Source organism: Thunnus maccoyii, chromosome 10 (genome assembly GCF_910596095.1).
Source record: "Thunnus maccoyii chromosome 10, fThuMac1.1, whole genome shotgun sequence".
In the NCBI taxonomy this organism is placed as follows: Eukaryota; Metazoa; Chordata; class Actinopteri; order Scombriformes; family Scombridae; genus Thunnus; species Thunnus maccoyii.
In genome coordinates this window covers 29,452,323-29,477,456 of record NC_056542.1, presented here as the reverse complement: position 1 = coordinate 29,477,456, position 25,134 = coordinate 29,452,323, and the positions used below count along the sequence as shown (strand labels likewise).

Below are 25,134 nucleotides of genomic sequence, written 5' to 3'. Positions count from 1 at the left end.
TCACGTTAGAGCTCATGGTTTACATGTGGGGACCAAAAACTCACTGTTAGGCAAAAGGCACGTGACACACAAGGCCTGAAAGTGTTTTGTGATCCTCTGCACTGTTTTTTTCTTTAATATACATTTATAACATAGACATTGTGCCCAAATGTCAAAATGTATTTGTGTTGTCAACATTTCCTGGCCAAATGACTGTAAATGCTTGACTGAGGTGTTGACGCGGGGACCTCTGTGTTCACCGCATTGAGGAGGCTTCAACATCTTTCACTACTTTATCTGCAGTCACATTTCTCCACTGAGGTGTTGCGGTGGTTAGAGTTTATAGCTCAGCGAAGGACTTATTCATTGACAGCGACAGCACAGCCACGCTACATTGATGTGTCATGCATCCCTTAGACAATTTCTATGTTTTGTTTTATGCAATATAAAATGCATATTTGTCTACAATTACTGTAAAAAAGCCTTTTGCTAACCTGCACCGTGGGATAAAACACAGAGCTGGCTTAATGTAGTTTTTGCAGTCTCCATGTAGCCTACATCATCCTCACTATGTGCAGTTAACCATGTCAACTATTGTGAGACACTCTTTGAGCCACTATATGTAGGTGCTTGCATACAGAATAATAATTCAGCCATTACTTTTAAACTGCATTTAAAATCTATCATTCATTTTAGTTATTACGATTTTGTTGTGTTTTACATTTGCAAACTTTACACTTACTTTCACTGGAGCCATGTTTGCATAAGCATTTAGGTAGAAATATGGGTTCATGCTTTGCATATGCACTGCATTTTACTAAATGCAGTAATTTAGTTTGATTGCTGAATTAAAGAGAGAGATATTTTATAATTTGTGCGATGTGTGCACAGCCTCAAGCATAACTGTGGCCTGGGATCCATCAGTGATTGTAAGGAGTGGAAAAAATACATTCAGACGTATAACATTAGACATACTTATGAAAACACTAACAAGCTCACTGGACATGTGACAAACTGCAGTGCTCCATAGTGTTAGTTCTCAGCCTGGATCTTGGAAGAGTTTGTTACAGTTGTATTTATGCAGGAGAAAAGCAATATAGAATCTGAAATGGTGTTTCAGATTTGACCTACAGATCAGCGTATCTGTTGTTTAGTCGAAAGACACTGAACGTGAAAGAATAGATAAATTAAATAAGTGTGCTCCAGAGCAACAGTGTGTAAATAATTTCACTTTCCATCCCTTGTGAAAGCTCCGACACACACACAAGTTGAGTGAGTTGAGTGAGTTTAGCTTGCAGACGGACACATGTTAGTGGTGGATGCGAGAGACAGCTGGTCAGCCATGCTCTTTGTCATTCTCCAATAGGGTTCTTTATGAAAGGGGTCATGGGTCATTTAACCGAAATCCAGCTCCAAGGGGGTGCAGAATACTCTGTGGGATTGCCTGCATTTAAAGGGTCCCACGTAGGGTGATACACTCTGACATGGATGATTTTAAAAGATAACCTTGGCCTATAGGCTCCCATGCATTGGTTTAGGGGAACTATGAGAAACAGATGTTCTATTTTTAGCCACAGAGTGGAATTCACACACGCAGACATGTCATGGTGGACACAAGAGACAAAGAGGAGGAGGAAGAGGAGAGCTTTTTTTGTCTGTTAGCTGTTTTCTAGAATATACTTGCTGGTGGGACTTTAGACCACAACAAAGACCCCCACTGCTGCCATTAGAGAATGTTTCTGAGTTAGTCTCATTACACCACACATCACTATTCACAGTTCACCACTTTTGAATTGAAAGATAAAAATCCAAGAATAACATTATTACGTCAAAGATCACAGTTTTATTTACTTATCTGTCACTGTTGTATTTGTTGTCCTGTTGTTCTATAGAGGGTTTTATCATGTTTCTGAAGTTTCTGAAGACCTGAATTCTGTTGACTGTGTGGTTAACTGCTTTATATTAATGCCGAAAATGTTTTTTTGTGTTCTCCGTTGAGATGTGTTTCTCACATTGTGACGCACAACAGTCGTGGCCACACGCTTTCTCCTGATAGTGTCACAGGGCAAACAAAATGAGGTATTTGGGAATGATTTTCAGTGTTGTAGTAATTGTAACACTTTTTATGTGTATTTGGTCATTTATTCACTTTGGCACTGATGAAAATAAGCTGGTACAGTCCAGTTTCAGCTGAGGCCAAATCATGTTGTTTCCTCTGGTTTATTCCTCAGACAAACTATACATATATAATATGAAGTAAAATAACAGACACATTCTGATGTTCATTTGTTTCCAACATAATATAAAATCAACATGTGATGCAGCTTTTATTTGTTGCTGTGTATTAGATAGAGGGGATGATATCAGTACACATTAGTAGAGAAGACCTTTCAAGTCCCAGTGAAATGAAAAATGCATTCTCCAAGTTTTAATCCTGTGTCCCTGTTTTAATTCATTTATCTTTTGTTATATGCCAAACATATGTCAGAACATCAGTATCACAGTATTTTTACATCAAAATCCCTGTCTTTTCTCTTCCTGTAAAACGGTTCAAATGTTTGATGACTCATCCTGCACTCAGGGGTGTTTACAAAAGTTCATCCAGTCAAATGTGACTTTGAGTGAGTAGCTAGCCACAGCAGTCATATAAAACCACACCTCACTGTTATTAGGTCATAGTAGCAGTATGAGCAATATGGAGAGAGGCAGGAAGAGATGTGTGTTTGGATATCAGTGGGCAAAAACTTTGTTTTCATTTCCAAAACAATGTGGCTGAGGTCTAATTCATTCATCCCTCCCTCGTCTTCCTCCTGATCTAATAACAGGTGAGGGAGGTGTGTGTGGAGCCAACAGTCCTCTCTATCTCCCTTTCTCTCTGCAGCTCCATATCGCGCTAAACTCTAAGCCCTGATCACTTTTTAGAGGTCAATCAAATGTGAAGGATTTAATTTAAATCCCTCTTGTTACCACACCACTCAAATATTCTGTTTCACTGGGAAATACGTCACGGTACAGAAGCTAAAGACGCTCTGACTTCTGTTTCACTGGGACTTTAAAAAAAGGAAGGAAATCAACACACAAGTTCATAGATGTGCTCCATTTTCTCATTTCAATGACCTAATCTAAAAACATTACTTAAAGCCAAAATCAAATTAGTTGTTCTGTCTGTGGGCAAAGCAATGGTTTTCCTGTTGGGTGGGGGGGGGGGGACGACTCGAAACAGTTGAGAACCACCAGTCTGAAACATCATTAAAGATAAGTGAATCAGGTTCAACACTGCATTTATTTCACAAAGTGCTAATGACAGTCTGAACACAGCTTTAGTCTAAATGATGACTGATTAGAAAAATGCTTTTGTAAATCATTTCATCAAGGCTAAATTTAGTACATACAGTCACAGGGGCTGGATGTGGTTTATGCTTATTAAGGCCAAATCCATGATCCCTGTCCAGACTGGGATGTTTACCAGGAAGACTGCATGATGGGCCACTTGGGCTGATGGGGCGCTGTACACTTATCACAGATTAAGGATTTAATAAGTTAATAATGAATTCATCATGGCTTAAAGAATTCAGTGTTACGTTTGAGTCTATTGTTCTTGACAATAGAAATAATATTGAAATTCCTGTAATCATAACAGTTAAGTAATAACAGTTGTTAAAAAAGAATGTCTTGGCCTTAAATAAAGTGTAGCGGGGTCAGTAGAGAGAAGAAATGGTGAATGATGGCATGTTTTTTATAAGGATTTTTGATTAGATACTATGTTCAATTACTTATTTTGAACCAAACTGTTTTTCTACTTTTCACAGAGAGCACAGAAGCAACTCTCAGCCGCTATGGAAGATACTGAATAATTCACAATATAGCATGTGAATTATTTCCCAGAGGGAGTATTGCAGATGACAGTGTGGCAGCTAGGAGGTGATGGATCTCAGAAACACAACTATTTAGAATTCCTCCGAGCTGTTGGCAGTCACTACGCATGCCTAACTGGGAATGTGAGGTGAAAGGGAAGAGCGCTATCCCTGAATTGTCACTTAAACATTACTTGAATGCGGTATCTGTTGGGAAATTGCTTTTCGTGCATTTATTGTGAGCTGTCAGACATGAAGATGCTATCGCGGATAGGGGATATTGAAGTAGAGCTCCTTCTTGTTATGTGCAAACTCATATGTTGTTGTGACGACTGCTCATAATACAGATAGAGATACGGTAAGCCCACACAGATTTGTTTCACTGATGTTGGTTATGAATATCTTCGGCGCAGACATGACAAATGCTGTGTTAGGACTTTCCTTCAGTGTTTATAAAATGCTTTCATTCTCTGTGATTAGTTATCTGCAGAGTAACTGAGACTTCCTCTTGGGTCTTCAGTTATTCGAAGATGAGTGTTAACTCAAACTTTATATACAAGGAGAGACTTTGACTGATAACAGCATTGGCACCAAGTATCCAGTGTGTTATAGTCCATTCTGTCCCTAAACCCCATGACTCTATGCAGCATGTATGTATGTCCTAGTATGAATATCATCAGAAAATTGTACCGTACACACCATAGTTGCGGTGAATGATTGGAAACACAGCACCCTGTTACTGCAGTTTAAATTACAGCCGCTGTTTCCCACTCACACTGCTGAATGATGGCTGAGTGCGACATTTGTTCTGTTTGATCATCTCAGGTGCTAACCTTGTACCTTTTGATGGTTACTCTGCTTTTTATCTCTGACTGAAGGAGAGAGATAGAGTTGTGTGTGTGTGATTGATATAGTCATGGACTGGAGTGCAGCTATTCCATTCACTCACTGAGAGAATTATGACTAGAGATCTCAGTGACTGTTTTGGCTAGAGGCTGTCAGTGTAACGATGTGATTCTTGTTAGATGCTTTCAGTAGAATATTCTCGTTAGTTTATCAATATAGGCCTAACTTGCTGACCTTCATTCATTTCAGCTTGATCCATTACACTACAGTTCTGATTCCTGTTGAACCTCTCTGAGAGATGAGAGGAAACATGGAAAGAAGATATTAATGGAAAAGGAAATTCTTATCAAAATCAGCTTAAAAGTCTACATAAAACATGGAGCAGCCTCATAGTAATCAATGACTGATTTAAAACACCTTCAGAGTTGAAAATTTTCTCCTTGATTTTGGCAACATCTTTGTGATAAGTGGTCAAACATTTGGCGTAGAGATGTCAACGGTTAACGGTTAATCTGCTAATTAGCAGCTAGCAACTAAATAACATGGCTAGCATCGTTAACTGTGTGTAGGCCATTGACTGCATAAAAATAAGGTGTAGCTGTGGTGTCTCCGGTTTAACAGCACCGTGCTGGGCAGGTGACCAGTGTATCTATGGTGTTTGTGTACTCCATGTACACCACGTCACGGCACAGATATAAAGTCACACAGCTACCAGACTGCTGACAGCCTAGCATTCTTATCCTCCAGTCTACATGTAATAACAACGTAGATGTTACTTTGTTATTAGGCCATCACCCAGTTGGTGTGCCGAATGATTGAGACCAATATGCAGCCAATCAGTGTGGTAGAGGGCGAGGGATTGAAAAGTTTTTCTTGATTGAATCATTGTTGTGTGTTGAGAGCAGCCAAACTAATTCTGTTGCAATGACAAGATCCTTACATAGTTCAACATTAGGTCAGGAAATTACTCATTCAAGCTGTCTGTATTCTCAATAATCTTAATCCTCCAAAACATTGTCATTGTTAAATACATCCAAGGTTCTTGGGTTTATCCTGACCCCTGACCTCTACTGTGATGTAACTTCCGTTCTGTTTGTTATTTTCCGTGATGCTATATCCTGTTTCTATATTTTTCTTTGACCGCAGGAAGCAGAGCAAGCTTTGTTGCATCCCCAGGGGCTATCTTCAATCAGAACCATCTCTAGGCTCAGGCTCTGCCCGAGTCACATTTTTTCTCTCCCTTTCTCTTTTTATCCTCCTCTCTGTCTCTGCTCTAACTCTCATAATTCATACACTGTTAGACATTGCCCTCATACTGTACCTACATTACATTCTCCATCTGTTCTTATAGTTTCACTGCAAACATCTTTAATAAGTTATAGCTCAGCTTTGGCCCATTACTTTGGCACATTTTACAGCCATCCCGCTAATGGAAATTTGTATCCAGCAAGTGTTATTGAGTGGAAGACTTTTCTTTTTTATCATAGTCATCAGTTATATGGAAAATTCAGTTTGAACGAACAGAGCAACACAGCCAACAGTTGGTGTATAAAAGACTTAAATTGATGGAATACTTCCAAGTTTCTTCATCTGTTTTCTTTACTCTGCCTATTGTGTGTGATTGATATTTAGCTCAGATAAAACAATGAAAATGAGCACATTTAAGTGTAATTTAGTGTTTTAGCAACAGTCAGACCAGAGGAGATTTATGTTAAAGCTGCTAATGCTAGCAGACTAGATCACAGACACATAATAACTACAGATAATAACAGACAGCCAGACATCTATTCTTTTTCCCTCTGTTGGGACCCAGGGGTTTGTCATACAACCAATTAACCAGGTTCAGTGATCCAGTGCCAGGCAGACAGAGAGCTCCCACCAGGGCACCACAGACAGGGAGCCAAACAAATTAGACACGACCTCCGAGTACAAGGCAGAGAGGAAGAAGAAAGATTCCTCACAGGCACGCAACCAAAGCTGATTCTCATAACGGTCCACAAAATACTTGCCAAATCTGACTCAGCTGAGAAGTTGCTTAATCCACTGTTATCCTTAATGTACTCTGGAGCTTTATACATTTATACATGCAGTGCTAGCAAACCACACCACATAGATGGTAACGGTGTTATGTAATCTATATTTAATACTTCTAATATGGATAAAAGCCCATAGTTGTTTGGGTACAGTGGTCTCAGATCTCTGCACTGTGGATTCACCTTTCAACCTAGGTGACATAACGTAACTCACGTAACCCTCCAAGAGGGCTGCTGTGACGTCAGATAGGCTTCGTCGTTATTCAGGGACCTGCTGGCTAACTTGTGTTTTAGCCCTTCACAAACTTAAATGGGATAAAATGATTCATGATGCGACTTTTCTAGACTTTCCAAATGTTATTGGACCGAATGGATTAAATTCTGATAGTGAAATGATTCATTTGGCAGGGGTTACAGCATTTTACAGCTGTTCCTTTGACCACTAGTGACAGCTCAGCACACCTCCTGAGGGGTTGAGTAAACAGCGCTAAAGAGGGCACTGATTTTAAACCTCATTGACTCTAGACAAGCACGTCATCATTTAAAGACACACCTTCAAGAAGGTAGCCCTGTTGTAATGGAAATGCAGATCCCTGCCACGCCGGGTTGATGTGCTGAGTCAAAACAAGTCAAGCCAAGCACATGTGTATGGAAAACCCCTACAAGAAGTGTGTCATCTTGTACTTCTCACTGGTTTACTCTTTTTCTCCTGAATCAATAGGCACAATATGTGGTTTCCTCCTCCTCCTCCTCCTCCTCCTCCTCCTCCTCCTTCTCCTATCAGGTCTGTTACCATAGCAACCTAATGAAGGCTAAGGAGGCCATTTAAAAGTATAAAGGCTGAAAATAAGAACTGTGGGCAGCATCTAGCTAACCAGCTAGCAACCCCAGTCAATCAGACAAGACTTCAAACACCGTCTGTCTGCTGTCTCAGGTTTGATGTTTAAAGAAAAGGAAAGAGCTTGCACAAGTATAGTCAGCTTTATTACAAAAGAACAAGAAGAACTAAGGATCCTAGAGATCCTAGAAAATGTTGGCTTTAGTCCAAGTGGTACAAACTCATCTGCCCCCCCTTTTGGGTCATCCTCTATCCAGCTACTACCTGGCCAGCTGCCAATACCTGTCTCTGTGTCTTCCCACCTCGCCTCCCAGTGCTAGAGTTTTGTCAGGAAGTTTGAGGGGAGAGGTTTCTCCTTTTGGAGGCCTCTTTGGAACCAGAGCACATTGCAGCCTGGTTTAATGTAAAATGTGGATGGGTAAAATCCCTTATTATGGTTTAGTACAATGCTTTAGGAATCCTGCACTATTTCCTGAAAGAATGTCTAAAACAGGTACATTGGTGCTCAGTTCGGCTAGTTAAACAGTGTGGCTTTTGTCATGAATTATTAGTGAATGGCTTACAATGTCTTAGGGTTTTCCTGCTAGGACAGGAAAAGAGAGAACAGAGGTGTGTCTCTTGGGACCCAGCAGAATGTAGGCAGACACAGTCATCATCCATTCATCAGCATTTTCTTTCTTATTTTAATCTCTATTTCTGTGTGTGTCTTTGTGTCCCTTTCTCCGTCTCACCCCCCACTCCCACCCCTGTTGTTCCTGGTGTCCATTGTTCTGGAGACTCAAGCTGCTGCATTGCACTAAGAGAGCTAAGTGTACAGATGTTTCTTACAAAGAAAACTCACTCCTACTCTTTCCCTGGGAAAGTCTCTCTGTCTTTCTCTGTTGCTGTCTTTTCTTTCTCATTTACTCTCCGCAAACCAAAACTATTCCCTTATAGTTGCACTATCACAGCCCCTTTGTGCGGCCAGCACACATATTATTAGGGGGTTTAATCCCAAACCACTGTGGTTTGCATTGCAAATTTAGCATCTCCACTTTGGTTTCCATTAAACATGTGTGCAAGTGATTCTGGTGGAGATGAACCAATTGAAATAAAGGTAGATTAGTGTTTAATAAGTGCATACCTAAGCATACATGGGCTCATAACACTTTAATGCTAAAGCACATCTAAACAAAACAGAGACACTCCAGATTATAAACTAGCACCATGTATTGCAGAGGACAAAGTGGAAGGAATGTTCCAAGTGAAGTGCTTTCTGAAACAGGTTGTTGTATAGTATGTTGCTTGCTATACGCTAAATAAAATGTATTTTGCCATTGATTGGCTACACTTAAAATGACACACCAGTGAACCTTACAGCACCACCTCAGCATACTGCACTATATGTATGAGTTAGAAAAATAGGCTCTAGAAACATCCTGGACCAATCCACAATACTGGTGTCTTAAGTCTATTTCTATTTTTGGGAGGTTCAGTTTGCTTGTCTGATGTTGGGCTGTTTTGTTCGCGTGTGTGTGTGTTTGTGGGTAATAGAAAGCGTGAAACAGACAAATAACCCTCTGCCACAGTTTGAGCAGACCAGACCACAGCTGGACTGAACAAGGCTAAGCAGAGTGCTCTTTGAATCCAGCTAAGACAGAGTTAAGAAGAAGAAGAAGAGTTACTGAGTTATTTAGCTAAGAAGAGTTATTTCCTCTAAGCTGGTATACAGCACTGTGGGATACATGGGGTTAAGTCATTGACAGGGGCTTGTCCTTGTGTACAGACACCATAGAGGGCCCACTTGTACATACCTGCTGCCTTGCTGTGTTGCAATGTTACTCCAGAGAGGGAGGAATTGTTTGAAACATCCTACAGTATTACTGAAGGTTACAACAGGAGAGCAAGGACACTATTATAACTGCCGGTAGACCAGTGAGTTGTGAAGCCTTCAAATATGAATAAATTGGCTCTGATTGATTACAGCTGTGTCCCACTAAAGGGTCTGAATCCTCCAAAGGATTTTCTGCACAAAGGATAGCCTCGATCAAGTTATCAAGTCAGAATCTTCAAGTTTATCAGCTGGAGGTTACAAGTATGAAAGTGCTAGTTTCACATTACTAGAGTTTCCACTCAACACATGGTGGAAACTGGCAAATACAGTATCAGGCTAATGTTAAATATATCTGTATAACTTCTATTTTGTAAGGAAGCTGCACTTCAAAGCCACAAGTCTCATGACATAATAGGTCTAAAAATGCAGACTTTGAATGATTCAGTTCCTGAAACCATACAAACTAACAGTTCCATCAATCTTGCTGGCTAATGTTCGTTCTCTGGACAGCAAAATGGATTATGTACCCCCCCCATCAGTGCTGGTCACTCGTTGACATATACCAGTTGTCAACATCAAACTGAAACATGCATTTTCTCTCTAAATTCATTTTAATGCACTGTGCTGCTTACTGTTTGTTCTTTTTTTGTTTTGTTTTGTTTTTCCTTGGGATTTATATGTTTTATCATTTTTAAGGAAATTTTTAGATACATTTTTTTATCCTCTGTTGTTGTTGCACTGTACACAAGAAAATGACAATAAACTAAATCTTGAATCTTGAATTGGAAGACAGCCATTGTTTGTCCCAAAATTGTCATAAAGTTGGCAGTGTTGGAGATGGCAGTTTCTTTCTTTTTTTTCTTTCTCAGTTGATTAGATTGCTTACACTTCAACCCCAACATCTTAGACTTCCACAAAAGTCCTTTCACTGTTCTTTTCCATCTGGGATTCCTTCTTGACAGGAATCTGCTGCAGCTGGACCTTAAGCCCTTTCTATCCCTCGGCAACAGCTGCTGCTATAGGTTTGGGAAAGGGGGTAGCCGAGGCTAAAAGTTCATTATAGGAATAATGTTTTTCTGTTCATTTTGTTAGAACAAATGTTAACATTACAGTATAGTAAAGATGTAGTCTTTTAAAAAGTCACATTTTGTAATGCACTCATTGCATCCAGAAGTGAGGTGACAGAGTTATGTGTAAAGGTGTCCCTTTTTTGACTAAAAGGTGCAAATAATTTTCTACCTGCTAATACTTTCAGTATGTCATGTCATTGCATAGTTGTGACACCAAGACCACATTTCCCATAAACCTTGTTGCTTGCTGTCACAAAGAGGATTTTGTTGCTAGGTCCAGTGCAGAAGAACAGTTCTTGCTTCCCATTTTCTACTTTAAATTTGAATAAACATTTGAGGAAATTTTCCACTGAATCTGATGGCACAGCTTGCCAACCTGTTGGCAACGGTCTAGTTCTGTTGCAGTTAAAATATAAATGATTATAATTTAATGTAGAGAATGTTCTTGAGTGGCTGCTCAGATGAAGGATACATATGCAGATTAGATTGCTGTACTGTCAGACCATTTTGTGTCTAAATTATTATTATTATTCGACTCCCTGCTTCACTTCATGATTTTTTTATTGCCTTTGAGGTTTCACAACTCTCGATGACAGTTGGCTGCTTGATACTCATCTCACATACCTGCACCCACACAAGCACCTATACACCTACACACACATGGACACGCAGTCACTGACTCTGTGTGTTTGACTGTGAGCACTGTGTGTACCCATGCGTATGTGTATGTATGTGTGCGCACACTCAGCCGGAAAGCTCATCAATGGCTGTGAGATTTTGCCGGTTGTTACTATGGTAACTGCAGTAAAATTGCTTCATAAGAGAGTGAATTGGTCATGTGTAGGATGCAATAAAACGCAGGATGAAGAGTATGGAAATAAGGTACAGTCAAGGTTGAGGAGAAAGAAGAGTTTATGAATGAGATAGTAGAAAGGAGGAAAGATTTGTTGGAGTGGGATTGATAAAGAACAACAGAGTAAAAATGACGTGTATTAGAGAGAAGAAAAAGAAAGCAGTATGTATGAGTTGAAAAGGTTTCAAATGAAATATATATAAAGTATATATTGTCTCTTTGTGTTTTTATGCTGCTCCGCGTCTCCTCTGCTGCTCTCACCGCTTCAGTCCCCTTCCCTTTCTCTTCACAGAAGAGCCGTCTCATAAATGTATTCATATACTATTAACATCATCATGGTCTTCACAGCCTGTCAGTGCAGAGAGGCCTTGTGTTTTACATAGACATTGTTTTGTCCAACGAAGAAGTGGCTGGAAAATATGTGCAGCTTAACTGGTGAGTGTGTATGTGAAGTGGTTAGGTTGTTACAATGTGAATGTGAATCTGAGCCATGGAACCAGTTCCGCTCAGACTCTTATTAGAATCTGAATCGCTATCCACTTCTGTCTGCATGCTTGATTTGAATGATAATCCGTTTGGTTGAAGTGAGTTCAATTTGAATTAGTGTCCAAATGGTTCTGCAGCTGCACTCAAGTGTGGACATGTGACTGTTCTTACTATTTGTCAAACAGATATAAGCATCCTTTTCTGATCTGCTGTCTGTGTTTTATCAGAGCTGTAATGACGTCACGTCTTCCCTTGTAAAATTTGCCTCACCAAAAAAAACATAACCCTGTTTGGCTGCCTAGCTCACACACTTTTCCAAACAGTATGTTTTCACATTTAATGCTCCAACTGAAAAGACTTTTAGGAGGAATAACAGATATGTTTGGTAAACATATTGCTATCTCAGGTAGCGTTTGCTGGGATTGCCAGTGTAAACTTCCCCCAAATCCAATAAAGAGCAGGACAGAGCTGCTAATGTTAGCCTAAACTATTGATGCCATCCAGGGCCTGCTTCCACACAGTGGGGGGATACTACATAGTATTCATGAACAGGGAAGTAACATAGTAATACTAGTGTTACTGACTTTGGTCTTGGAACGGCTAAAGAAAACACACCATCCTCAAAACTCTTTATATAGGTATTATCACACTTTTACTATGGCGCAGCTGCAGGAAGTGCTTCAAACGTGAGAATCAGAAGACCGAAAGGTTTATAACTGAAAAGAGCAACAATATCAGCTGTGCTTTACAGGAGCGAATACATTTGGATAAAAGTGATTGACATGGAGGAAGTAGCTGTGTGAAGAAACAAAATTGAATCGGTGGACCAACTGAAATTCCTGTAAGACCATCTAAACACACCTGGCTTGTTAACGTGGAGAGTAATCGTAAACTGTCAGATTGGCTGTTTTGGAAAGTTATAGAAATGTTTAGATATACCACCCCCAGCCCAACTGTGAGAGAGCAGCTTTCCAACACTATCTGACATTCTGAAAAACACACTGAAGCATTCAGCAGCCTCAAGGGGCACAGTAATGTTTTCTGTCACTCACCAATGCCTACTCATTTTAATGTCAGCTGCTGTCAATCTCAAATATACAGTACAGTATGTAGCAAGCTCTTGTTCTCTTTTCACCACATATGCACATGCACTGACTGATACTGTTTCTTTCTTCCTTTTACTACATTCATCCCCCAACTCTCTAACTCTTAAATAAAGCAGAAAACAAATTTGATTTTAGGAAATATTTATTTGTGAAATGCACTTATTATTTGCTTTAAATATGAAATTCAAACCTAAATGCAAAGACTAATTATTAAATAACCCCTTGATGGAGTGAGTCCCAAAATATTTATTTAAAGGTGTAAAATTAAAACTGGTTCTCACAAGAATAGAGGTACAAACACACACACACACACACGAAAAAGAAATCCATGTCATCACATAAGTGCATCGCCAGCGGCATTGTCGGCTGGCTGAGCATGTCATCAGGAGTAGCAGAGTGGTTTCATGGCTACGGTTGTGTGTGTATATGTCGAGACTGGAAATAGAGTGTATCATAACAGGTGACGGGGCGCAGTGAGTCAGTAATTGAGGTTTTGTGAGTGTGTGTGCATGTATACAGTGTTACAGCAGTGGACAGGGTCATGGCTGTGGATTCCATTAGTGAAGAGCTTGATGACAGACTGAAGTGTAATCGCTCTGTGGGTCAGTTGCTGTAGCAGCACCTTAAAGAGAAGACAGTACAGTAATTGGCATTAATCGTTCTTTACACTTTTTCCACCAAACCCTCAATTGTGCAGGTTCACCTGCTATCATAGGACCGAGGATGATAAAACAAAACATCATGATACTATTTGTGCCAAAAAACAGACTCACTTGAATGTCTGTGACATGTTTTTGTAGCCATGCTAGCACCATGGCATGATGGATGGCTCTCTCGGTCGATCCACCACTTTGGTCTAAACTGAAATATCTCAACGTCTACTTAATGGATTGGCACGACATTCTGTTCAGACATTAATGGTGCCCACAGCATGATCACGCTGTCATTCTCCATCGTTTCCTTCAGTGGCACCATGAGGTTCACATCTGAGTGAAATGAGTGAAATAATTATTGGAAGAACTGCCATGAAATTTTGACACTCATCTTCCCCTCAGGATAAACATGAACAACAAGATAGTGAACATGGTAAACATTCTACCTGCATAACATCAGTATGTTAGCATTGTCATTGTGTGATGTTAGCATTTAACATTCAGAACTGGCTGTAAATTCTTTTGTTTGTGTCTTACAATACGAAAACTTTTGGTAAAACAGACTAAAAGTAAAATGGAGAATCAGGATATACTGTGGAGAACATATATAAAACCTCCTAATTCAAATATTAATTCAATTTCATATCTGAATAGCATCTGGATATTACAGCTGAGGGTATAGTATTATTATGCATATTAACTTCCACATGGCCTTCAGAGACTCTGCTTTCCTTGTATTACTCTGGATTACAGTCTCCAGGTTATCTTGTTTTTATTGGTATTTGTGCAGCCTGTTAAATTTTCCTATCTAGTTCTGTGTTATCTCCCCACACTGTTTAAATGTTAAGCTTTTTTTTTTTTTGCTTTTTTTTTTTTTGCTATACTACATGTGACTGCAAACAGAGTGTCAAAAATTATGCCCTGCAAAAATCATTCATCCGTGTGCCACTCAAGTGATTGCTCCCCTTGATTATGATTCTGTCCCACCCAGACATCAGAGCCGTTTTCATCATCATGTTTACCAAAGAGAGGTGGAAACTGTTCTGCAGCATTAACCGCATGGTTGGATATTTTACTATGTTTTACAGCACGGCTTGAGCTCAAGCTTTTCCATCTGGCTCTGAGAGTAGATAATTTAACACGCTGATACGTTATCACTTCTCAAATATCCTTGTTCCATTGTGGAATTTCTACTCAGTGGCAGCCTTGGTTGAACCTTGAGTGCAGGTCTATTTTTTTTGTGTCTGCTATGATTTGACTTGGAATGCTGGTAGATTTAAATTCTGTTCTCACTCACCCTTTTTTTCAAAATGTTCTCAGTTTAAAATTGTAGTTGTAAACTCGGCAGGGTAGATGACCCGATCACAAGGATGTGAAAGAGAAACTGTATGCAGTTACTGTCATTTCCTATGGTTTCCTATAGCACAGTAGTATTGAAGGACTTGGTAGGTGGTTTTGAGTACACAAGTGACTCATTTCCTGACACTTTACAGACTGACGGCCAAGGCAACACTAACAGGGCATTGCACAGGGCTGAAGACATACTGGACATAAATACATACAGCCAAAACTCATACAAGATAAACTTTACTCAAACACCAGCTACCCCGATAGCTTGGTAGTGAAATTAAAGCATGTGCTACAGTCGTTTCTATCGTGTTTGGTTTAGTCTTATAATTGTATTTCTTTTACATAAAGGCTCATAATAAGACAGACTAAGTATGTATACTTTCGCATATACACTGAAAGCATGGTCACTGTACGAAGAGCACAATCTCGTAGAGACCAGGAGCAGCCACTTCCTGTTTGTGTCACCAAACAGGCCGACAGAAAACACACTCACAACTTTTGCACTGTGGTTCTTGTCACTTTCTACCTCTCTGACTCTGTTTCCCTGTCTTACTTGACCTCGCCATCTAGGAGCCATCTAGCATCTAATATCAAGGATTTTGTAAATTATAACATTAAGTCTCAGAGACCCAGAGTGACCAGTATTAAATAAAACGGTTAATTATGAAATGAATAAGCATACAAACAAATACAGACAAAATGTGTAAAATAAACATGACATTTTAATACAACTTATAACTGTTAGGATGGGAAGTAAAGATATCCTGCAGTTAACTAGGTTATTGGAAAAACAAGCATAATCATGAATTTTAAAAAGTATTGGATTATTTCATAATTTCATGGTCATATTATACATTTTGTCTGTGTTTTTCATGAGCATTTCATAATGTCCTGTTAATTTATATAAAATTGAGCCCCCATAAATAGATTTTATTTGTGACTTATTAAAAGTATTGATTTGAAGTGAAGATATAATGAGAATGTTGTAATGATATAAATAAACTATTCAATGATTTCTGGCCATTTTGACATATCAACAGTGTCATGGATCTAAGTAGAACAATGAATCTATGAAACATTTGATAGATTCTAGTCAAACAAGTGAATATAGTGAATACATAATTTAACATCTATTCCTCAAGGTGTGTTATGACCTCAATGTCCAGGTGACCGCATGATGTCTAAGCTCCCAGTTAGCAAACAAACAGTCACTTTTATGAGTACTTTGTCTTTTGTTGTCAGAAAGTAATACAGTATGCCTTTATCATGGCTCAACTGCATGTAATTGACTCATCAACGTTACAATTTTGAGTAAATCCTTTATTTCTCACTTTACATGAGCATTTAAATCGACAGCAAACACTACAAAAGGGATTATAAAGCTTTATCCTGTTCATCAAGATCTGTTCAACAAACACTGATATGTCAGTTCCAGGAAGAGAATTAAGACATTGTTTCTCAAGTGGTTATGAATCTAAATGATGTTTGTTTAGCGGCTCAGCTTAAATATCATTTGACTGCACCACCTTTTTCTCCTTGTGCATCTAAGCTGGAGTTTAGTGTGTGTCTAGAGATTTTATAGACTAATTAAACCCATGTTGGGCATATGGCACTGTGTGTACTCAGAGTACACAGCGCTGTTTTCCATGTAATGCTCCATCAGTTTGTAAAAAGGGAGTGATTTGTGTCCTGATAAATATAAAATATATAAAGAAGGGTTGCTTACATTTTTGGTTCATACGCCAGTAAAGCCACTTGAGGACACAGCAGCTGTGTCCTCATGGTTATTCAGCTGATGCATACATAGAGTCCAGGCCTTCCAACCACGTCCCTACATTGGATCCAATTACTGAACTCCCTTTTTATGGTAAGTAGAATTTAATAGGTATAACACAGAACTTGTTTTTCAAAGGGCTGGTTGTAAGACCGATGGTAATGACTTAGGACCACAGAAAAAAGAACACATTTGAATTTTCCTTTACGCTTTTTGGGTTTGGGGGATAAGAGTTGTGTGAGCAAAAAAAGCTGGATATCCGTACTATGGTTATATATCAAAATGATTATTTTATTTATTCCATTCCGCCTGTAATTCTGATGTTAAAGATCTATACATTTTATGTTAAGTTTTTAAAGTTCATCTGTTTCCTTCAACTTGGACCAAAGAATTCAACAGAACAAACATGCAAAATAATATTTTTTATATTATATGTTAATAATAGTATTAAGGATCGTCTTTATAGAGCACTTTTCAAAACCCAATTTACAAAGTGCCATACACAAGGTAGCAAATGAAAATTATTATAAATTTATTATTATTATTATAAAATCAATTATATAATCTGATCAAATGGATTAGATTTTGTAATTAAAAGAAAAGCAATTCCAGTAATTTTGATCAACAAAATAAAAAGTGAGGTACAACTGGGTGTCATCAGCATAATAGTGAAATAGATGCCATGTCTATGGATAATGTAACTTAGGGGAAGCATGTGTAAGGACAGTAAAATAGGCCCCAAAATTGACCCTTGAGGCATACCATACATTTACAAGAAAATGAGGAGACCTGGTTGTGCCTACAGTATTTAAAAGATAGGAGGAAAACCATCGTAAAGCAGTACCACATATAGCCACCCAGTGGCTAAGTCTGTCTGACAGAATGCTGTGATCAATTGTGTCAAAGGCTGCATATTTATGTGTTGCCCTGTAAACTGTCCGTTGATATTCATCACATTCTAAAACCACACCTTTTTATTTTTCTGTCTCCCAGCTGTGAGCCAAGTGATTGACAGGACCGATAGACATGGGGAAGCAGAACAGCAAGCTCCGTCCTGAGGTGATGCAGGACCTGCTGGAGAGCACCGACTTCACCGAGCACGAGATCCAGGAGTGGTACAAGGGCTTTCTTAGGGACTGCCCGAGCGGGAACCTCTCCATGGAGGAGTTCAAGAAGATCTACGGTAACTTCTTTCCCTACGGAGATGCTTCAAAGTTCGCCGAGCACGTCTTCCGCACATTTGATGCTAACGGTGATGGGACAATAGACTTCCGGGAGTTTATCATTGCACTAAGTGTGACGTCACGCGGGAAGCTGGAGCAGAAATTGAAATGGGCCTTCAGTATGTATGACCTGGATGGAAATGGGTACATCAGTAAAGCTGAGATGCTGGAGATTGTACAGGTAAGTGTGCATTCAGACAGATGGACATTTTGCCCAGTGTGTCTTTGCAAACATACTGCATATTGTTCCAAGTGGCTACAATACAGAAGAATGCAGATAAGACAGAAACTTACACTAACAGGAAGAAAGTTCGCAATCCTAACTTTTGTTTTAAGTTCCTATCGCATTATAATCTCGATCAGAGTCCAAAATTAACACCCACCAAGCGTCAAATGTGGATAGATTTTCTGTTTGGCAAGTAAACTAAAGAAACTGTAGGACCATTTGAGACGGTCTGAGGCGAAGGAGCACCAGCCACAGACCGTCTGGAGAAACTAGTTTTCTAGTTTCATGGCACTGTTTACCGTACGGGACATCAGCTACTCTACATCACAGCTCTCTGCTAAACTGTCACTTGCTGCCAGTCTGCTGCTAGCTATCGTTAATTAAATTGCGATTATGTGGTGACATTACATGTTGTGAAATGTACTGAAATGAATGTTTATGTGACACAAAAATGCAATTTATTATTTTGGCCAGTAAAAATATGCTTGGCCAGTGGGGTTTTTTTTCATCTACCAGTCCCCTTGGCAGGTGAGTCAAAAAGTTAATTTTGGACACTGGTTTCAAGTGTTCTGTGACTTATTTGAATTCATTTCCAGCAGGTGACACATACACATGTACACATTCTTTCAGTCATTAACTATAACATTAGCCAGGGGAGTGATTGTCAAACACTGCTGTATTAACAGTACCACCACTGTATCCATAACACGTCCTTTATGAGACTTGGAGAAACTGTGTTGGCATTTTAAGAACAGGAGGACATACATCTCTGCTACAGGGTGGGAGGAAGCTCTTACAAACATGGAGCTGGATGGACATCCATTTAACACATTATTTCTGAGGGATATTCAGTTTGGGACCTTATTCAAATGTCAGTGTAGTAAAAAGATTCATTTAGACATTAAAATTGGAAATGTTCCTTGTCTTGCCAATGAAAGTAGTTTTGGAAACAGCCAGGGATTCATTAGCTTTACTTCATCTTAAATGTGGTTTTTAACCTTATCTACAAAGGAAAAGGATAGATTTTCCATCTACTCTGCACCGTTTACAGGAGCAAAAGGAACTAAAGCTTAGTCTAATCCATGTGTGCCAAACCACGTACCGTACGCTACATTTGTTGCTCCATTCAACATTTTTAAAGATTGGACTGTAGTCTGTATTAAGACTGTACTGTATTAAGTCTTGTTTTATCATGTTAATGCATGCTTGTTTTTATCTACTTCAGCATTAGCATATTTTGTAAAGCCTATTTGGATTTTGGAAGGACATTTAAATTAAGTCCAGGACTGTGTTTAAAAACCTGTCATGTTTAATCTGTTAATATTCATAAAGGTAATGAAGGTAAATGTCCAGGGGGCTAGGCAGCCTTTCAAACATGCTCACCAACATATTAGCACCTTTGTTGGAAAAAAGATAAAACTGACTCAAGCAATTCAATTCAAACCCAGGTCATTTTGTAATAAGGACCATCACTGATTTCCTGATTTTATAGGATACAATGACATTTTTTTCTCACACTACAATAAAAAAATGACATCTGTTTTCTGGGCTGTGCAGCAGGGCACAGCTCACCTTTAAAAAAAGAAAACGACAAGGGAAAATGGGGGGAGCGCGGGTGGCATTTCCTGCACAAGAGCTCCTCATGTAAACACACCATTACATATGAGACTCGTCCCCTCACACTTTTTTTTTTTAACTTCCTCCTGATTTGTGTAACAGCAGCTAGTGTTTCACCTAGTGTCACCTCTCTTTGAGCAGACTTCTCATCCTGTCTTTGTGATGGAAGTCATCTAAGAAACAGGATGTCTCTGTGATGTACGTGAGGAGAAAAGGACAGCCTGTATGAGGAAAGTAGGAACTGCACATAGTGATGGAAAGGCAGAATAGAGGGAAGGACAGGAACAGAAGAGAAGAAAAGATAATATACTTGGAGTGTTTTCTGAGAGGAAGAGGGGCAAACAGTGTGTGAAGTTTGTCTGCATGCCTGTGAATGCACTTCTGTGTGTGTGTGTGTGTGTGTGTGTGTGTGTGTGTGTGTGTGTGTGTGTGTGTGTGTGTGTGTGTGTCTAGCAGATAGGGAGCAACATTAGCATTCATTTGAAGTCATGTTTGTGTCACCTGATACCTCACCTCAGATATTTACTCTGCTTGTAGCTCTGACATGGTCTCCACCAGCTTCTGAGAAAAATATGTCTCTTTAAGAACTAAATGTTCCACTTGTGTTGACCAGCTAGTCACTAAATTTATCTTTGGTATTGGGCAAGCAGTGTAGAGTTGGTTTATCAGAGCTTTTTCACTGAAAACTGCTGTATTTAGAAACAACGTTGGTGAGAGTGAACCAGAATGGTGAAGTTGCTGACTGTAAAACCAAAAAACATTGAGCTGAAAGAGGTTAAAGGTGGCATGGTGGCTTAGTAGTTAGCACTGTTGCTTCACAGCATGATGTTCCTGGGTTCGAACCCCAGCCGTCCCAGGTCCTTTCTGTGTGGAGTCTGCGTGTTTGCGTGGGTTTCCTCCCACCATCAAAGACATGTATGTTAGGGTTAATATTCAGTGCCCCTGATTACTAGCACTGGCAAAAAGAAATGGATTTATTCCCTGGGCACTGCACCACAACTCCCCACTGCTCTTAGTGTACAAGATGGGTCAAATGCAGAGCAGTGCTGAGAAATGCCAATAAAGAAATCTTAATCTTAAAATGCTGTGTAAGACAGAGGGGAACTATAGAGTTGGGTGATGATTCTCTGTAGGTTTTCATATTTAAACTTTTAATTTCTTCTGCATGCATCTGAATCACTAATGGTACAGCCAGCTTCTCTGATCAATTTCCAAGTAACAATAGCCAATCCATAATGCCTCATGTGCCCACATACCTTCACTACAAAGCTAAATTTGCCTCCCTACCTCAAGACAGCAGTGATTCAGACTTCAGCCTGTCACTTCTATATCCTGACGACATAAACCCTCTGCCCACTTTCCATTAAAAGATAGCACTGTTTCCAAGGACAAAAGAATAGAAAGCATGACTCAGACAGTCATGACTAGCTGTCTGCAGTGCTCATCAGGTGAAGCGAATAAAAGGATGAAGAGTGCTGAAAAGTTGATAGTTCTGCCTTAATGATGGAAAATGAGTGCACATTTGTGATCATTAAGCAAATGTGTTTTACGTATGTGGCAGTTGTTAACTAGCCGTAGTTGATTCAGTTGACTATCACCATACATACACAGAAGTGGTATTGTAGGTCTAACTCAAATGTGATAGTAGCTTTTGAAATGCAGGAGCAGGAGCTCTATGTTTTACTCATTAGATTAGACAAGGCCATTCCTCATTGCTGAAGTGCATTTGCAGAAATAGCCCAGGGCCATCTAAGTTTCTCTCTTTCTGTCTCAGACAAACACACAGAAGCTTTTACACATACACTCATGCACACTATTCATCTGTGTTCATGTCTATCTACCCCCTCTCTCGATTTGGCTGACTGACTCTCCTGGTTCAAAGCCACACGCCTCTGCAGAGAGAAAGCAGACTTAAGAGAAAAGTTTTCTGGTAGCGCTAATTTCTGCAAGTAACTGCTGATGTCAAAATGAAGCCTATTCTCACAGTCTTGAGTAAAGTCTGCAGTTTAGCGTGATCACAGTATCTGCTTTCAGGGGTAGCAAAAGGCAGATTAGCAGGTGGATCTCTTAAAGCGAAATCCATCCATTTTCTACAGCTTATCTGGGTACAGATGGTGTTGGTGAATGAAATGTCCTGTTCCACATCTTTACATGCACAGCTTTTAGGCTAGTTTTACCTCAGTATGATTGTTTATAGTAATGTTAGTAAGTGGCTCTTGTGATGGTCGGTCTGTCATCTGTTGGTCCACCACTTTGGTTCAGACTGAAATATCTTTTATACCTAATGGAAGGATGGCTATGACATTTTGTACGAACATTCGAGTTCCCCAGATGATGAATCGTACTGACTGGAGATCCCCAGGCTTTTTCTCTAGTGCCACCAACAGGTCAGAGTTTTTACTTGTCCAGTGAAATGTCTCAACTCCTTCTCAATAAATTGTAAAATAGAAATATTTTAACAACTATTGGATGGATGGCCATAAAATTTTATACAGACATTCATGGTTCTCAGGTGGTATATCTTAATAACTTTGGTAATCCCTTGGTTTTTCTTCTAGTGCCACCATGAGGTCCACATGTGTGGTTTTGAATTAAATATCTTAACAACTATTAAATAGATTGTCATAACATTTGGTACAGACATTTATGTCCCCCTCAGGATGACCTGTAATCAATTTGGGGATCCTCCGACTTTTCATCTAGAGACATCATTAAGTCAACAATTTTATTTGTCCAGTACTTAAGTTTATGACCAAATACCTGCAAAACTAACAACATTCCTGTAAGCCTCAGCTGAACTTTGTGTTTAGTGCTAAAAATGGTAGCATGCTAATACGCTAAACTAAGATGGTGAACAGGTTAAACATTATACCTGCTAAATAGAGCTGCAACAATTAGTCGATAAATCAATTAGTAACTATTAAATTAATCAGCAACTATTTTATTCATCGATGTATTGTTGCAGCTCTATTTAACAGGTATAAAGGTGATCTTTAAGAAAAAGAAAACATCCAATTCTCTGATTCCAGCTTCTCAAATGTGAATATTTTCTGTTTTTTTTTTTTTTTTCAAACCTCTATGACATTAAATTCAATATCTTTGGGTTGTGGACTGTTGTGGACAAAACAAGACGCTTGAAGACGTCAACTTGGGCTCTGGGAAATGACTGGGAAGTGATTGACATTTTTTAACATTTTCTGACATTTTATAAGCCAACAAATGCAGCCTCACAGAGCTCCTAGCATGGCTGTAGACTTTTAGTTTTGTTCATAGTCTTGTCTATACAAGTTTTATTGTATTATTACATTATATTATATTATTGAAAAATATCTTAAAAACAGTTATTTTAATCCTTAGTTGGCAGACACTTTTTTGACATTTTCTCTTTAAGGGATATTGTCCACTGTTCCAGTATTAATATGACCAGCACTTGCCAATGCTTCACCCAAAAGACTGTGTCATTCCTCCCACAGTGGTCTCCATGTTTTCTATTCACACGCGCCTCCATTTGCCGTAGCAACTGGAAGTCAAGGCCCACTCCAGCTAGCTAATGCTCTCTCCTGCAGAGAGTGTGTAAATGCTTGTGATGCTCATAATTGGCCTTGCTGTGGGAGTAATTGAGATGGATCGCAGCCAGCCTCTCTCATCTTCTTCAGATAATGAAAAAATCTGAACATAGGGAGAAAGATAAAACTGCCTCATCCACTCATCAATAGTTGATATCTAACCTTTGTCTACCTTCCATCTGAAACGTGGCACTATCAGCAGAGCGGACAAGCACAGGCGGAAGTTCATTGTCTCAATAAGCAAAAAAAGAAGGGAGAGAGCATTCATACTGATTATTTAGTGAGATTGAACAGAATAGCGGGGTAGATGAATAGATTACTACTCATGCGGATAAAGTCGCCATGGGAAACGTATTCATCTTTGGTGTGAGGGTGAGGCGAGACAGTGTGTGCATGTTGTGTATTTGTGCTTGGGTGTTTATTACCACGGGACAACTCAAACAGTGCTCAGCTGGCTCTGTCAGCGCAAATAAGTCTCAACAAGTGGACGGCTTCCCTCACTCTCTCCCTTTCTGTCCCTCAAACTCTGCCTTTCTACATCTGTCTCTCTGTACTCTCTGATCCAGTCACGGTGTAGAGGGAAGGTAATAACCAGGACATTTATATGATGAAGCGTTCCTCTCATTCTCATTCTTAAATGGCCAGGTAGTGGTCCCGTCAATAGCTACATGCTTTTTTTCTCTCCATCTGTCCTCACTTAACTGTGGCTTTGGCCATTTCCGGCTCCACAGGAGCTGATGTTGTGTTCTTGTCTGGAAGCCCCCCGCTGAAAGGATATAAAAAAACGTCTTTTTTTTTCTCTTTGGAGCATTCAGGTTGTAGTATGTATGCTGATTTGACCACTAAAGCTCAGTGAAGCCTGTCTAAAATGTAAAAACTTCATACTATATGTATGTGAAAAAGAGGAGAGCTGACAGAAATGTCCAGGTAGTTTTCACTGCTGAATTACTGAGAAAAATAAAGAGACTCCATAGTGGGAGGCGAGAGGGGAGAAGGAGACAGACAATCAGCCTTGGATGATACACCAGCTGGCAGAGAGCCATGTGTGAAGAAAGAGAACATAAAAAGCCACAACCAATTAAGACAAGGGTTGTGGTCTCTGGACGCTGGGGGAGACAGGATCAAACCTGAATAACACTGGCTTTACTTTTGATGCAGGAGAGTACTCTGACTTTGAACAACCTCAGATGTGCTATTTAAAGAATGGCTGTGTTAATTTCCTACAGCAGCTGGGAACTGTAGTTTTTAGCAAACATTGCTCGAACATGCAAGAATTATGATCCCTTTATTTTCATGTTTTTCCAGGTTATTGATGTGTCCACTTTTTTGTGTTTGTTTTGAAGCAACATGTTCTAATGGATAAATGAATAGAACAGTAAGTTATGTGGAAAACTAACAGAAATCCATTTTTTATTATTATTTTAACATGCTGTGGAAAAAACAGCCATGAAACAGCACTTTGCATGTCAGATCTACTACCGGCCATTCTGGTTTTTAATTGCACTTAGAATTTCTGGCCAACCACCAGGTTGCTCTCTGTAGCGCTGTGACATTATGTTCACTATAGTGGCTGTTACATAGCTTTACCAAAGAAACCATTGCATGCATATATATATATATATAAAAAGGGTTTTTGATTAGTTGTGACTACTATGCACATATCTGATGCTACAAAATAAACTCCAGAGAGTGGTTGTGTGTTTATTGTAATGAAAGAACATGTCACCCAGTGCACTAGTGTGACTCATTGATGTGTGTTTTAATAGTTTTTGGACAACAATGGAACTCTATAACACAGAGGATATAAGATATATCAGGCTTTGATACACACATAGAATACTTGTTAG

General features: G+C 39.4%; 1 protein-coding gene across 4 annotated transcripts in view; it reads left to right on the top strand.

The window, feature by feature from the left end:
• Window positions 1-25,134, top strand: part of LOC121905409 (neurocalcin-delta A) — a 72,641-nt gene that overhangs the window by 40,695 nt on the left and 6,812 nt on the right. For 3 of the 4 annotated variants that reach the window (XM_042423628.1, XM_042423626.1, XM_042423627.1), the window contains one exon: window positions 17,649-18,059. In XM_042423628.1, coding sequence (XP_042279562.1) covers window positions 17,682-18,059 — 378 coding nt within the window. In that variant the 5' untranslated portion in view covers window positions 17,649-17,681. Of the gene's footprint in view, window positions 1-17,285; window positions 17,297-17,648; window positions 18,060-25,134 lie in introns of those variants that run through there. The other variant, XM_042423629.1, reaches the window with a different exon arrangement.